The 14,741-nt window shown below is 37.1% G+C and overlaps 1 protein-coding gene across 14 annotated transcripts in view; it reads left to right on the top strand.

Annotated features, from left to right (window-relative positions):
• Positions 1-14,741, top strand: part of CDC42BPB (CDC42 binding protein kinase beta) — a 90,989-nt gene that overhangs the window by 51,652 nt on the left and 24,596 nt on the right. For all 14 annotated transcript variants that reach the window (XM_072930446.1, XM_032748886.3, XM_030275044.4 and 11 more), the window contains exons 7-19: positions 1,020-1,220; positions 2,098-2,346; positions 3,309-3,388; positions 4,358-4,524; positions 4,609-4,728; positions 6,540-6,673; positions 8,365-8,607; positions 10,159-10,269; positions 10,719-10,963; positions 11,148-11,253; positions 11,757-11,881; positions 12,649-12,754; positions 14,375-14,523. In XM_072930446.1, coding sequence (XP_072786547.1) covers positions 1,020-1,220; positions 2,098-2,346; positions 3,309-3,388; positions 4,358-4,524; positions 4,609-4,728; positions 6,540-6,673; positions 8,365-8,607; positions 10,159-10,269; positions 10,719-10,963; positions 11,148-11,253; positions 11,757-11,881; positions 12,649-12,754; positions 14,375-14,523 — 2,036 coding nt within the window. The remainder of the gene's footprint in view (positions 1-1,019; positions 1,221-2,097; positions 2,347-3,308; positions 3,389-4,357; positions 4,525-4,608; positions 4,729-6,539; positions 6,674-8,364; positions 8,608-10,158; positions 10,270-10,718; positions 10,964-11,147; positions 11,254-11,756; positions 11,882-12,648; positions 12,755-14,374; positions 14,524-14,741) is intronic.

Genomic DNA, 14,741 nt, shown 5'->3' with positions numbered 1-14,741 from the left:
GAGTCACCGTCCCTGTAGGTATCAAAAAGATGTGCAGATGTGGTCCTTGGGCACACGATTTAGGTGGATTTGTCAGTGCTCAGTTAACAGTTGGACATAATGATCTTAAAGGTCTTTTCCAACCTAAATGATTGTCTTGATTATACAATTAATAAGCAGTTTGTTTTATATGCCTTTGACAAATGGAGCAGCAACATGATGGTAATTGGCCATCTTGTGCAGCAGATTGGATTTACCTCTAAAAGCTGAATTGCTTGTGACAGGTTTTGTTTGTTTTGCCTCGTTTAGGGCACTTCAGGGGTGCCAGTCCTGCCAAAGTATGGCATGCAGCATCATTCACTGGTTTTGGCACAAACTTTATCTTGTTGATGTTCTTTAGTCATAAAATGCCTGTCAAAGCTTTACCATAAAAAATGTAAAATGAAAGAGTCATTAGAATTGAGAACATATTCCTAGAGGTTAGTCTGCCCTGATGGTCAGGGCTTTCCTACTACTTGTGCACAGAGTAATGTCTTCACCTTATTCCTGTAGTACATCCAGTTGCACATTAGGCAGTAAACATTTGACTGATTTCTGACATAATAAAACTTACCCAGAAGATTTGTTCTACAATCCTCAAATGGAACTGTAAAATTCAGGGGTAGGATCTGATCTCCCTACTTATTCATTTTTCATTTCAACTTCTGGGCAGCAAATTGCAATTTTAAAATATAAACAGACACAAAGGTAAAATATATTTTGTCTTTCTGCTTTCACAGTATCTGTGATTATTTTGTGTTTCTACTGTGTTCAGAATAAAAAATACCAACTTATTTTATATAGCAGTAGAATGGAACTTAATCTTGTCAGTCTTTGTTACTTTCTTAATATTTCGTTTGTTATGTTGCTGTGAATTTATGAATCTCTTTCTTCTCCAGAACCATGTTGGGGGGTCTCTGTCAGAAATACTAGTGTTTGAGTAAAATAGTTGCTGAGAGAAACTGGAAACTTATGAGAATTATGTTTGCCTTATTTTTAAGGTACAGTCATCAGTAGCAGTGGGTACTCCTGACTACATCTCTCCTGAGATATTGCAAGCAATGGAAGATGGAATGGGGAAATATGGGCCAGAGTGTGACTGGTGGTCACTGGGTGTCTGCATGTATGAAATGCTGTATGGTGAAACACCCTTCTATGCAGAGTCACTGGTGGAAACCTATGGGAAGATAATGAATCATGAAGTAAGAGCTGTCTTAAATCTCTTGTGTTCTGGGCTTATGTTTACAGAGAAACTTATCACTTAAAGATATTGAAGAGATGGTAGTTGTTTGCTGTTTCACAGTGTTTTATATTCATGATGGTATGTTGGTTCAGGTATTAGGAATGGTAGCTTCTCTGAACTGCAAAAATGTAATTCTTTGACAAATTGAAATTTTTCTCTAAATGCTGTTTTTTTTGTTGGAAAATCTAAGCAATCATCACAAAATCAAAATTAAAATCTGCTCCAGTTTCTTCAGTCTACAGTAATTTCAGTTGTTAGTGGTAATTACAATTTTTAGATCTTACATTTGTTTATGATAATAGAAATATTTTCTAAATGTAGATTAGATTTTGGTAAGAAAAACAGGTATTTAACCTATATGTTAGAAAAATACATTCTTAAATATGACAACATAAAGAATTGACTAACATCACGGGGTTTTAAGAGTTGAAATTAATTTAATCTTGAGGAGTACATCTCCAGGAGTGGACCTCTGACTAAGAATACCCAGTCTATCTTTATTGTATGAGCTTTAATATATTGTAGTGTGCAAAAATCGTGGTATGTCTTTAAAAAAAATGTTTGTTTTTCCTAACACAGTTATTGCAGTCACAGATCAAAAAGACCTGTTTTAAAGAAATTGAAAAATGATTTCTTGTACTTGAAATCCAATTTTAAGACAAAAAGTCTTTCACTGAATGTATTGAATTGTGCTCTGTCATTACTCACTGTAACTAGAACAATATTTAACTATTCATTTTGAGTTTTAGTGGTGTAGTTTAATGACTTTTTTGAAACTACAGTTGTAAGTTTTGGAATTTATTCCTTCTCTAAAAATTTCTCTGTTTGTTTTCTAGGAACGATTTCAGTTTCCATCCCATGTTACAGATGTATCTGAAGAAGCAAAAGATCTTATTCAGCGACTTATCTGCAGCAGGGAGCGTAGACTGGGACAGAATGGAATAGAGGATTTTAAGTCTCATGCATTTTTTGAAGGACTTAATTGGGATAACATCCGAAACCTAGAAGCACCTTACATTCCAGAAGTTAGCAGTCCTTCTGACACCTCGAACTTTGATGTAGATGATGATGTACTAAGAAATCCAGTGAGTCTTTGTTTTTAGATGTTACTAATGGAAGTATGCATCCTTGCTGCACCGTAAGGTAGTAGTGAGAACTTACTTCAAAATAAATAAAGAGATGAAAAATAAGTCACTGCAAATGTGAAAAATTAAAGTTTTTCATCTCGTGGCATTTTGTGTTATCAGAAATCAGGAGGTGCTTTTTTAAGTGGTAGCACTTGCCAGACTGCATTACTGTTACATGGTCAAAGTTAAAACATACTTAGGTAGGGAAAAAGGCCTCTTAGTTGCCCTTTCCGTTCATCTTAACAGGGAGCTGGTATTTGTATTTATGCTTTTTCAAAGATGAAAAAAAAACCCCTGTCTTTACAAATACACATGTATTCTCTGTGTAGATTGCAAGCACAGCCGTCCAAGTGAGAGGATTCGTCCTGCTACTTCTGCACTGACTTAAGAGTCAGGAGGCTGTCTCTTGGAGTAGGGAACATTGGTGTTGCACTCCTCCATTTCTGTTTCTTGTAGTTTACAAATGGTTCAAGATGAGTAGAGAGCTTTTGTGGTAATTTTTTCACCAGTTTGTAATTCCAAGAAATGGAGAGCTTTTGGCATGTTTTTCGATTACATGTCTGACAGTAACTAGAACAGTAAGACTAACAGCATGCATTTTGTTGCCAGGTCACTTTTAATTAGGAACTTGAAATTTTGGGTTTCCTTTTACTGGCTGCAGTGTGCTTTGAACTTGTTGAAATGCTGCCCTTTCAAGTGCCAGTTCAAGAGGCTCCGAAATTCAAGTCATTCTATTAGGCAACCTAATCTGAAGTAAAGCTTGTCCAGGGGCAGTGGAGCATAACTGCCAATTGTCAGTTGGTGTATTAAGAAAAATCTTTCCATTAGCTGTCTCTCTTTTAGCTGTTGAGGCTCAATGAAATGCCTTTCACTCTGTATGGGTTCTCTCTTGGGTTTTCATGCACATTGTTTTCATGCAGGAAGTGGTGCCACCGAGTTCTCATACAGGCTTTTCTGGATTGCATTTGCCATTCGTTGGGTTTACATACACAACTGACAGGTAAGCAAAGGATATGTTTTATAAAGGAAACTTGTTTCCCAAATGCAGCTAGTTCCTGGAAATTCTCATTTTTATAAACATATAGAAAGGTTGATGTCAATAGGTATACATGTAGCCAATCTTTTATTACTTCTTTGTTTTTTTTGAATGTCTGAACATATTTTGATCCTGTTTGCCAAGATTAGGTGCTTTTATATTAAATATTTTATGTATTTGAAATGAAAGAAAGTTCAGGGACTAGATGTGTCAATTGCAGCTCCTGCATTAAGAGGCTGAGAGCAAGTCTTATCCACACTGGACATCTGCCAGGAGCTGTTCAGGATTATCTCATTGCTCCACTGTCCTGCTGGTAGACCAAGTTAACACAGAGGGTTCTGAGCATGGACAAAGTGGCTCACTTTGCATGTCTTTGAAATTGCCTCCATCTGAGTTCAGAGATCTCTCAAACAATGCTTTTCTCTGATCTTAGGGTATTCTGACCAGTTTGTTATTCCATTATTTCTCTTTGCTGGGGTTTGTTACCCCATGAACCCAAAACATGTATGTCATCCTTTTCACTGTGGGATCATATGAAAAAATAACTTAAATCCATCTTTGCCATGCTTTAAGATAAACTTTTGGGACTGTCCCTCAGCTATCTCAGTGCAGATACACTTACCTGCTTCCATTTCTGCCAGGTATCTGTAACTTTGGCATGGGAGAGTTAACATTTTCAGTCATTCAGGCAGTTTGTGAAGCCAGTGTATATCTGCATCATTGAAGTCCTGCATACAGGTATCTTAATTCTACAGCATGCACAGTAGCTAGGGAATAATAACTTTACCCTGAGAATTGTCTCTACAGTAACAATTACTGTAATAATTGTACTTCTAAATTTAAGGTGCATATTTGCTGGAATCCCAGCATGTCCCAGCTATAGACTGCTGTGAGTATTTATTAAAATGTCCTAACTTACGTATTTCTTTTCAGCTCTTTATCTGATAGAGGCACTTTAAAGAGTGTGCTGCAGTCTGACACTGTAACCAAAGATACGGATGTACAGCGAGAGTTAAAGAACACTTCACAAATAGAAGGCTATGAAAAGAAAATACGGAAATTAGAGCAAGAAAAGCAGGATTTGAACAGAAAACTACAAGGTTAGTGATTTATATTTGTTTGGCTTCTTAGTTCTGCTCATTGAAATATATTCTATTGAATTTTTTTTTTTTTTGGATTTTAAGAATCTACACAGACAGTGCAGAACCTTCAAGGTCCAGTGTGTGTTACAGCAAATACAAGCCGTGATAAGGAGATTAAAAAACTAAATGAAGAAATTGAACGGTTGAAGAACAAATTAACAGGTAAGCCTCTGGCATGGTAATTATAGTAATGCAATTTATTTTGCAATAAGTAGAATTAATGTTCTTGAGCTATTTAAAAAACAAAGGGTTTTAAAGCATTGTTCAATATTAAGAGGCATTTCAGCTTTTTCCAGATGAGTGCTTAACTAATTCTTCCACTTGCTTGGCTTGATAGCACATACTAGCATGGGAAGTCCAGAGTGTGATGAATTGTGTGCATGGATTTAGTTAAATATTTTGTGTGATATTTGTTTCCCTAAAAATCTCAGGAGATCTTGTTCTCTTACTCCTGCATTTGGGTAGGAGTATTATGTTGGAGACGTTTTACTTGGAAGCAGGTGTAAGAGACAGGAGATAGAAGTCTGGTCTTTAGTAACATAAAGGAGTAGATGGGGGATGTGTAATAGTAGTTCACATTTAAATATTTCTGAGCTTCTGCTCCCTTTGTGTTTCTGTGTTTGGTGATGCATTAATTAGGAAGCACTGAGCATTGCAGAAAAACAAATACTGGCATCTGTCCTGAGGGAAGACTGACTCATCCATATCACTGAAAATCTGTTGCTTGACAATGCTATTAGTTTATCCATGCAAACCTCCTGTTAGCACCTAATTTTTAAGTGGGAATCAGTGATAAACAAAGTGATAGTTTTGAATCCTAATAACTTGGCTGAGAGTTTTATAGAGGCCTGTATGGAGTGAGTTCAGATGCTAAGTTGCTGATGCTGATTTTTTTAGAATATCTTTTCCCAATTTCGTTTGACAATATATTCTTTTTGTAGGTGTATGTACTGCAAAAATTAGCTCTGTTCTCCTACACAGATTATCTTCTTCAAAAAAAGCTATTTTTGTGTATTCTGAAATTAGGTTTGAGTCACAATAGTTAATGTTCTGCTTTTGCAAAGGGTTCAGGTTTATCTAGTTGTTCTACCAGTGATGTCCTGTTAAATATAGATTCTAATAGTATGTTCTTATTTAAAAAGAAGTGGCATTGGTTCATGTAGGGTGGGAGGGAATTTGTTCTGAAGTGGGGAAAGGAGCAATACTTCAAACATTGTAACTGCTTGTTATCCTGAATACTTGGATCTATTTTCCTGTTCTGCAACAGATATCATTGGAATTTGAGTGAGACAGTTATTCCCTGTGAAATTTCATATTTATTTGTTTAATAGAAGTGATAATTAAAACGAAATAGAGAATGGCAGTTCATTTTCTTAGAATTGGTAAGACTGAGCAGGAGTATATAAAGGTGGCTATATTGGGTTTTTTGCACTTAAAACCAATAATTTCAAATCAGATTTGTTTATTTGGCTTTGAAAGTAAAGTGAGAAGAAGCTGCCAGGTCAATCAGGTGTCGGGGTTACCTTGTGCAGGATGGTATTTCTTTCCCAAGCTGTTCATTAGTTCTTATCTAGAAAATAAATGGTCCTTGCCTGTCTTGCTGGATGCACTAATGACTGTTGCCTTTTTGTTGCATAAGGAAGACTATTTAGGAAACACATTACCAGAACTGGAATTGGAACACTTCAAGTTTATTTTATGATTTTCTGGGGCTAGAAGTTGCGCTCCTCAAAAACAAAACAAAACATTGTGCTAAGGCTTTTTCACTTAGAGATCACAATACTTGGGGCTGAGAAAAAAAAAATTATTTTGAGGTATCAATGTCCCAAAGTTACTTTAAACAGTCTTAAATGGTGGGAATAGGAAAGAAGCTGATTTTCCCAGCAAAATGATGTCGGTTTGCATGAGTGATGTGGCATGTTTTATTGGTGTTAATTTGGGACCTGTTGCCTTTAATATGTATTAATCTACAGATATAAGCAAACTGGAAGCGCAGCTTGCAGATGCAGTGGCTTTTCGACAAGAACATGAAGACTCCATGCACAAGCTGAAAGGACTAGAAAAGCAGTGCAGACTACTGAGGCAAGAGAAGGAGGACCTTCACAAGGTACTGATCCAAAGATAGGTAGTTTTTTAAATGGTCGTGTAGGGTAGTTCTAGAACAGTTCCATTGTGATTGCAATTTTAGTGTTTTAAATGATACTTTTTAACAGTATGTAGAGATCTTAGGGAACCTGTTCAGCAGTACAGTAGCTTTCCAAAGTATCACACTTCTATTTTTTGGGAGTTGATGGGCTTCTTATTTCAACTGTGTTCTGCTAGGTGAAACAAACACCTAAAGAATGATTTTAATTAAGCTGTTTAATTATCCTTAACTATTTCCGTAGAAGCCTGAGGGCAATCAAGAGAGACTTCAGAGTCTTGGGATGACTTGTCAAGGGGTCAGGAACACAAGTGTTGTTCTCCTCTATTCTTCCAGTTTCAGGGAATGATGAGGGAGGAAACAGACCCAGCAGATACCTGGCTGGTATCCCTGGCAGAATTACAGAGCTTTTGACCATGGGTCAGTTTGCATGACACTAGGCCCTGCTGGTGATATTTGGGGTACACCTGTCTATTTAGGGGGAAAGGATGTTTGCACAGAAGTTAGCAGGGCTCATTGAAAGAGCCCCTTTACTCTTTTTTATACCAAAAGGTTAATTATTGCTTAAGGCTAATGATGACTTTTATGCAATCATTGAATATATTTGCTGTGTAAATTATCCCTCTGTTTGCTTACTAAAATTTAGCAGTGTTTCAGTTTTAAGTTGTCAATATATTTTGTAGTAAAGTAAATAGGGATTTGCATATACTACCTACCACTTTTGATAATAGTAAAAAAAGCTATCTGTATTGGAATAACTAGTTTTGCAAAAGTCTACCAGCCATGTTGTTCCTGAGCATTCATATGGTTCCAAAAGTAGTACCTGGTCTGAATTTCTGGGCTGTTTCTACACTAGACTTTAACTGTCTCTCTTCTGTGTGTTAACCACTGGTAGGGATTATTTGCCAGAGTGTATGAGTAGCAGAGTGTATGAATATGCTGCTTCTGGTCTGAGCACATGCTTTTTGGGAATTTAATCTTCCTGCAATGCTCCTACTAATGGCAGAAATTTTTAGAATTCCCTTGTACAGTATATATTTATTTTGTTGTGTCATTCTGCTCCTTTTCTTATTTTTTTCCTCCCACTCTCAAATGATTTTATGTCAAACATTCCATTTCTATTTTAATCCTGTTAATTTTGTGAACTACTTTCCATAAAGGAAATAGTTTTTGTACTTAATTGAAAGTATTAAGAGTTTCATAATTTGTTTTAAGGAATCTTCCTCAGTCTTCTGAAAAATCTCAAATTTGCTGCAGCCCCTCAGTCCTGGTACAATGTATTTAATGTTGCTCCTGAATATCCTGTCTTCTGAAGCATTCCTTTAAACAAGGTTACAAATGTGCAGGTACATGGTGGTAGTCTAAAATCAAGTTATTTGGAAGTGAGGTGGCCTTGTGAGTCACATTTATAAGAAAGACTTCTGGGATACCAAAGGTAGCTTTGGAGCTGCCACACTAGAAGTAATGGCTGTCTTTGTATGTCACCGCAGCTGCTTAGCTAAACAATTGTGTAAATTAAGAATTAGAAATCTTTAGTAGTTACATGAGGTGGTCAAAACAACTTTATTATGTTTTCCAAGTTTCTTTCTTCTTGGAAAGAATATATGGAGTTCAAATTGCTCTTTTTTATTATATATATATATTTTTTAAACCAGCAACTTGTAGAAGCCTCGGAGAGATTAAAGATGCAGTCCAAAGAGCTGAGGGATGCCCACCAACAAAGGAAGCTGGCAGTGCAGGAGTTCTCTGAGCTCAGCGAGAGGATGGGGGACCTGCGCTCCCAGAAGCAGAAGCTGTCCCGGCAGCTTCGCGACAAAGAGGAGGAATTGGAAGTGAGCATGCAGAGAATCGATGCGCTGCGGCAGGACGTCCGAAAATCAGAGAAGATGAGAAAAGAGGTAGCTTGATAAAATAGTTTGCACTCCTGTGTTTCAGCTGCTGCTCACCCTGTACCTCATATGTGATTGTATGGAAAAATTGGGTGTGTCTTCTGGGGATTTTTGTGGGGGTTTTATTTGCACTCAGATTGATTTGAGTCTTGAGGAAAGTATTCTTGCTCTGTGCCCAGGTAGTTCTGGTGTTTTGATTCTTGTAGACTCTTGACTCACAGTCAGCTTGAAACCTATAAAGCTCAGTGAATGTCTTCATGTGCTCTGAGGTTGGAGTATTCCGACTTCACTGTTTTTTAACTGAACGTTTCTCTTCAGATGAAATGAGGAATAGTGATAAAAAACTAAATATGGGGTTTTCCTTCTTCTATAGTTAAGTCATTGTAAGAGTATCTGTAATACCTTTAGGCGAGTTAATTTCTAATTAATATTCTAGGCAATTTATAGTTTTTCATGAGATGAAGTGGATAACCAGAAGAGAGCATAAAAAAAAATTACTGTGGTTAATCTGGAGTGTTTTAATCACTGAAAAATCACAACGTTTTCTGTATTCTCTGGTGAACTGTAGAAGAGAAATTCAAGAGCCATATAAGCATTGCTAGAAAACTTCTGGCAAATTGAAGGGTAGTCTATGAAAATGTAGTAGATGATGAAGTTTCTAAGGCTTTTCTCCATGAACAAGATGTGATAGCTAACTAGGAATTGATGAATTGCTGTGGCATCTCATTTCTAGAGCAGAGTGCATCAGGCATTCAAGTGTTGCTGCTAATGCAGTTAGATACTTTCATGCAGAGCATTAAAAATCTCCTGTCTTTGTTCTTAAAAATTCCTCTGTGCTCCCTTTCATAACAGTTTTATCACTATTCTATTCAGAGCACAGTCTAGAAGTTCATTATCTTGTCCCACTGTTCCAAGTACACTCCTTTTAAAAACAACTTTGCTAGTTTAATTTGAACACAGAAAAACAAATCTTACTTTTCCTGTCAGGTTTGAAACTGTGCTGCTATTGCTTGAATTCCAGCAATTGCCTTAGTTGCCATTAAATCTAATGGTCTTTCTGATGAGCTTTCTTAAGTCAATAAATGGATGATCAAGCTTATTTTGTTCCATAATTGCAAACTAAAAATATTCAGTGTTCATATTTAAAGTGTTTTGCAGTAATTTGTTTTAAAGGTTGATATTTTTAAGCTGCCTTACTTATATGCTAAAGCATGGAGCTGACCTGTAAACGTGGGAGGCTTTTTCTCAGCTGCAGTGTCTTCCTAGTGCCATTTCCTTCTCTTTTCTGTAATAGAAGCTGTGCAGTCATCCCTGAATGGGCTTGATGTAGTTCACATCAGTACAAAGAGTCATAAAATAATAGTTCTCTGCTTGTGACAGATGGATGCCTGAATCACTAAAGGCAAAACAATTATCATGACATTCTAAGATGGTTGTTATAGTGGTGCAACTTAAAATAGAAATAAGTAAAACTTGCTGCTAGGCCGTATGGAGGAAAGGAAATGAATGATCCAGATAGTGTTATCTTGTGCTGAAATGACCTAAAATGACTCGTTACAGCTGGAAGCCCAACTTGAAGAAGTTGTAGCAGAAGCATCAAAAGAACGCAAGCTCCGTGAGCACAGCGAGGTTTTCTCCAAACAACTGGAAAATGAACTGGAAGCTCTAAAGGTTACATGGTTTTTGACAAATATTTACTCATGGCCTAGAAGATGCAATAGTTTGGCTTACTCAACTGTTGATATCAGTGGGAAACTTAAAAACTGCAGCATTACTAGAAATCTGACCTAACCCATCCAGATTTATTTGCCTTTTTTGCTTGAAAGCCTTTAATTGCTGGATACTAATGTCTTGAAAATTCTCAGTTTATATAATTTCTAAGCAGCTAGTAAACCAATGTGATCCAAATTTGTTACCTCTGCAAGCCATTTCAGCCCCTTATTTGGGTCATGCAAGCAGAGCAGTCATTTATAATGCTTGAGGACAGGCACCTTTTAAATCAGTGCCCAAATAAAAAATTTTCCAAAGTGCCACCAATTGGACAATTCTGGCTTTTAAGAACATACTCAAAATATAAATATCATAGCTTCTTTCTGATGGTTTCTCCTCTTGTTTTGCAGTTGAAGCAAGGAGGCCGGGCAGCTGGTGCAACACTGGAACATCAGCAGGAGCTTTCCAAAGTTAAGTCTGAGCTGGAAAAGAAAATCTTATTTTATGAAGAGGAGTTGGTCCGACGAGAAGCATCACATGTTTTGGAAGTAAAAAATGTAAAAAAGGAAGTACATGATTCAGAGAGCCATCAGCTTGCACTCCAGAAAGAGATCATGATATTAAAGGACAAATTAGAGAAAACAAAGCGAGAGAGGTAAGCTTTTGGGTATGCTTCCCTCACTATGGATTTCTTTTTGTTGTGTGTATGTATTGCATTGCATGGGTGTCTGTGCAGGCTGGTATTTCACCCTAACTGTTTATTCCTTTTTAAAAGTCCCAGTCTACAGCTTCAGCAATGTGACAGTGTAAATGTATCTATTTCTTTCCGTTCTCTTTAGGCACAGTGAAATGGAGGAAGCAGTAGGAACAATGAAGGAGAAATATGAGCGTGAAAGATCTATGCTTTTGGAAGATAACAAAAAACTTACTACAGAAAATGAGAGGGTAATTATTTCAGGAAGCATACAATTCTTACTTCATTAGTCTCTGATGTTGAAGTGGTCTACTCATTGATCAGAAGAGGATCTGTGAATACTCAGGCACTATCTGAATTTAAAAAACATAATTTTTGCCATATAAATATTAGAGATTTGGCTACATAGTAACATTAACATCTTGTTACTCTGCTCTTTGGGGGAATGATTACTACAATTAAGAGGACACCACCCTTTTTGATTCTTCATTAAGGCTACAAAGAGAGGGAATCATTGACACACACTCCCTGCCTTCCTGGTGGTTTACAGTTAAACCTTATTCCTCTCTGACCTCTACACTTTCTTTTTGGTTTAGATTATTTTCTGAGAGCTGATAGTTTCACAAAAAGAAAGCCCATCCAGATAGCCCAGGGTGGTCTTGTTTGTTCAGATTCTAAAGGTGTGTGGGCATACACATGTATACAAAGTCTGAAAGAGCCCTAAGTCATAAGTGAAACTAATCTCTTGTTTCAGCTCTGCTCCTTCGTGGACAAGCTAACAGCACAGAACAGACAGCTGGAAGATGAGCTCCAAGATCTAGCAGCAAAGAAGGAGTCTGTTGCTCACTGGGAAGCTCAGATTGCAGAAATCATTCAGTGGTATGTGCTGGTTAGAGATGCAGATATGGCCACTTTCAACTTCTGAAATACTGCTTGGCTTTTTTTTTTTTTTTTTTAACATATAGCTAGGCCTTGTCTGTGTCTGAGTCCAGCAAAAGCATGGTACTTCTGAGTGCTGATTTTGTTAAAATTGTCAGATGCCCTTGAAACAAGTATAAAGCAGAGTCTTGGTGTCAACTTTCTTGAGTCTCTAAAGTGATTGTTAAATCATCCAATTTGGAATATTTTGATAAATTCATTCAGGAAGTTGGTCATGATTTAAAAGGTCAGCATTAGCATATAGAACCTCTAACATAAAGAATACACAAAACTAGCTGTATTAGACAAGCACTTAGTACTTCCACTCTTCTCTGCTATATAATTCACTGTTTTAGCAAGCTGTGTACAAGAATTTCAGTGTGAAAAACAAAAAGGACTGGAAGGTAGCCCTTACAAAAATTGAGCAAGTAATATGCAGATAATTTTTGTATAACAGCGAATCTCTGCAGAACTCTTGCTAATGGAAAAAGGGAGGTTTCAGTTACCCTAGCAACTGCCACAATCAAGAAAATCAGATAAAAGAAAAATTTAAGGCAGGCAATCTGAGATGTATTCAGTTTTCTGTTGCTGGGAGAGTTTTCCCTGCTCTGTTCATTCCTGTTATGTCTCTAAACCCAGTGCAGACCCTCTGATAATTTGCTGGTACAGTATTTGGTGCTGTGAGCCATGAAACTGCTAAGTTATGGGTTTTTGTAATTGCACAACAGGGTAAGTGATGAGAAGGATGCTCGTGGCTATCTCCAAGCATTAGCTTCCAAGATGACAGAAGAACTAGAATCATTGAGAAGTTCCAGTCTGGGGTCACGAACACTGGTAAGGAAATAGGAAACGTTCAGGATGTTCTGGGCATGTCTGAGAAGCTACATTTTTGTACCTAAAAATAATTAATCCTCTGCTCTGCTTTATAGTTTTTAGCTACTGCTTGCAAATCCAACTAGGTAATCTGATCAGAATTTGATCATTACAGGGGGCAGTTGTTTCATACTAATATCTGCCATCACAGATATTAAACAATATAGAGGAGAAAAGAAACAATAACTTAAACCATCAAAGGGGCGTACAGAAATACACCTTACCATATTATGCACAATTGAATAATTGCTGTTACAGTGAGACAACAAAGTAAGTTTCTATCTGTGAAAAAATACTATATGGCTTATACCAATAGAAACTAGGGACACACAGAGCATGTGGCTTTATTTACATGCAGAACAATGAGACCTTTGTGCCATAATTTTCCCATACAGTAGTAATGTGAATTCCCCAAAATTTAATAGAAGAGCTCTCATAAAGGAGTATTCAAAGGTTTCAAAGGGAAAAACACCTGCATAAGGAAAGGAAGAGCCATTTGCAGTTTGGCATGGGAGCCCACATCCCTACTAATGCAAATCACCAGTCTGCCATCCAGAATCCATCTGCTGCTGGTTTATGCACATGAGAAATTACTCACCCCTTTCAAACCTAGGAATCTGAGAGAACAAGAGAAAGTTTTCTTTCTGTGAGCTGACATTTGTCTGCATCATCAAGAGACTATTTTACAATATTGAGAGGTTTAATGGGAAGAAAGATTGGATCAAATGCAGTTTGCATTTTTATCTTAGCTACTGCCAGAATAAAGAACACTGTCTGTTCTTTATATTATAACTAGTTTCTACAGATCTACAGAACCTGCTCTAAGGCAGTTACTTCTCAACTTAAAAAGTGCTTCTCAATTTTCATGACTATTATTTGCAAGTTCATCTATGACTAGAGAGATATTCATTAGGGAATACCAGAAACGTAGTCCACACTGAAAAATGCCTGGAAAAGCTCAGAATGTTAGCTTTTGGGGTGGTAGGGAAGAATTGCATGGTGTATGCTGAAGTATAGCATATGTTGTATGTATGGTAGCATATGTTAGATGCATGGTAGCATATATAGTATATCGTACTTAGCAAGCATAAGACTTGCTTAGGCAAACGTTCCAGGTATCTTGGGCATCTCCAGACCCAGATTCTTTCTTCCTTTTTTTCTTCTCATGGTTTTGCTACTCTTGGTATGTCTTATGTTAGTATGTTTTACATTAAATGTTGTCATCTAACTCATCTTTGAAAGTCCATTATGTCACTGTGCAAGTTTTACACTCAGTTCTAGATTGGACAGTGAAAACTACTCATTTCCAGTGGGTTCTGTCTGGCTTCTGTGCCCAGTGATCCAGCATTTTGATTTCCAGCATATTGTGTTAATGGTGTAACCAATATTAAAATTACTCATTACTTCATTTTTGTATAATGAAGACTGACTATTGACTAATTTTCATGCAGCAGGTATGCAATCCATAACTGATTAATAGAGCATTCTCTGAACCAGTGTGAAGGCTAATTTATGTCTTTGGGCAAGAACAGAAATATCCTTAGACAGTTGATAGTAATACTCAGTAACTTACTGCAACAGGATCCACTTTGGAAAGTGCGACGCAGTCAGAAGTTGGATATGTCAGCAAGGCTGGAATTACAGTCAGCCCTTGATGCAGAAATTCGTGCCAAACAACTAGTTCAAGAAGAGCTACGGAAAGTTAAAGATGCAAACATATCTTTTGAAAGGTAATGAGGGTTTTGGTTCTGTTTGGGGATTAATGTGTAGATCTAAACTGCTGATTAGAATAGCAGCAACTTCCTTAAAATGGCTCCTTGTGCCTGGGATATTGGACTCTGTCAGAAGGGTTCCATTCTACAGACAATGCATTTCTCACATAGTCACATGAGAACTGTAAAAATTTATTCGAATAAACACTTCACTGCTATAGTAAGTTACAAATCCG

The sequence above is a fragment of the Taeniopygia guttata genome, chromosome 5 (assembly GCF_048771995.1).
Source record: "Taeniopygia guttata chromosome 5, bTaeGut7.mat, whole genome shotgun sequence".
Classification (NCBI taxonomy): Eukaryota; Metazoa; Chordata; class Aves; order Passeriformes; family Estrildidae; genus Taeniopygia; species Taeniopygia guttata.
The sequence above is the reverse complement of the archived record's forward strand: the minus strand, read 5'-3'. Positions and strand labels throughout refer to the sequence as shown.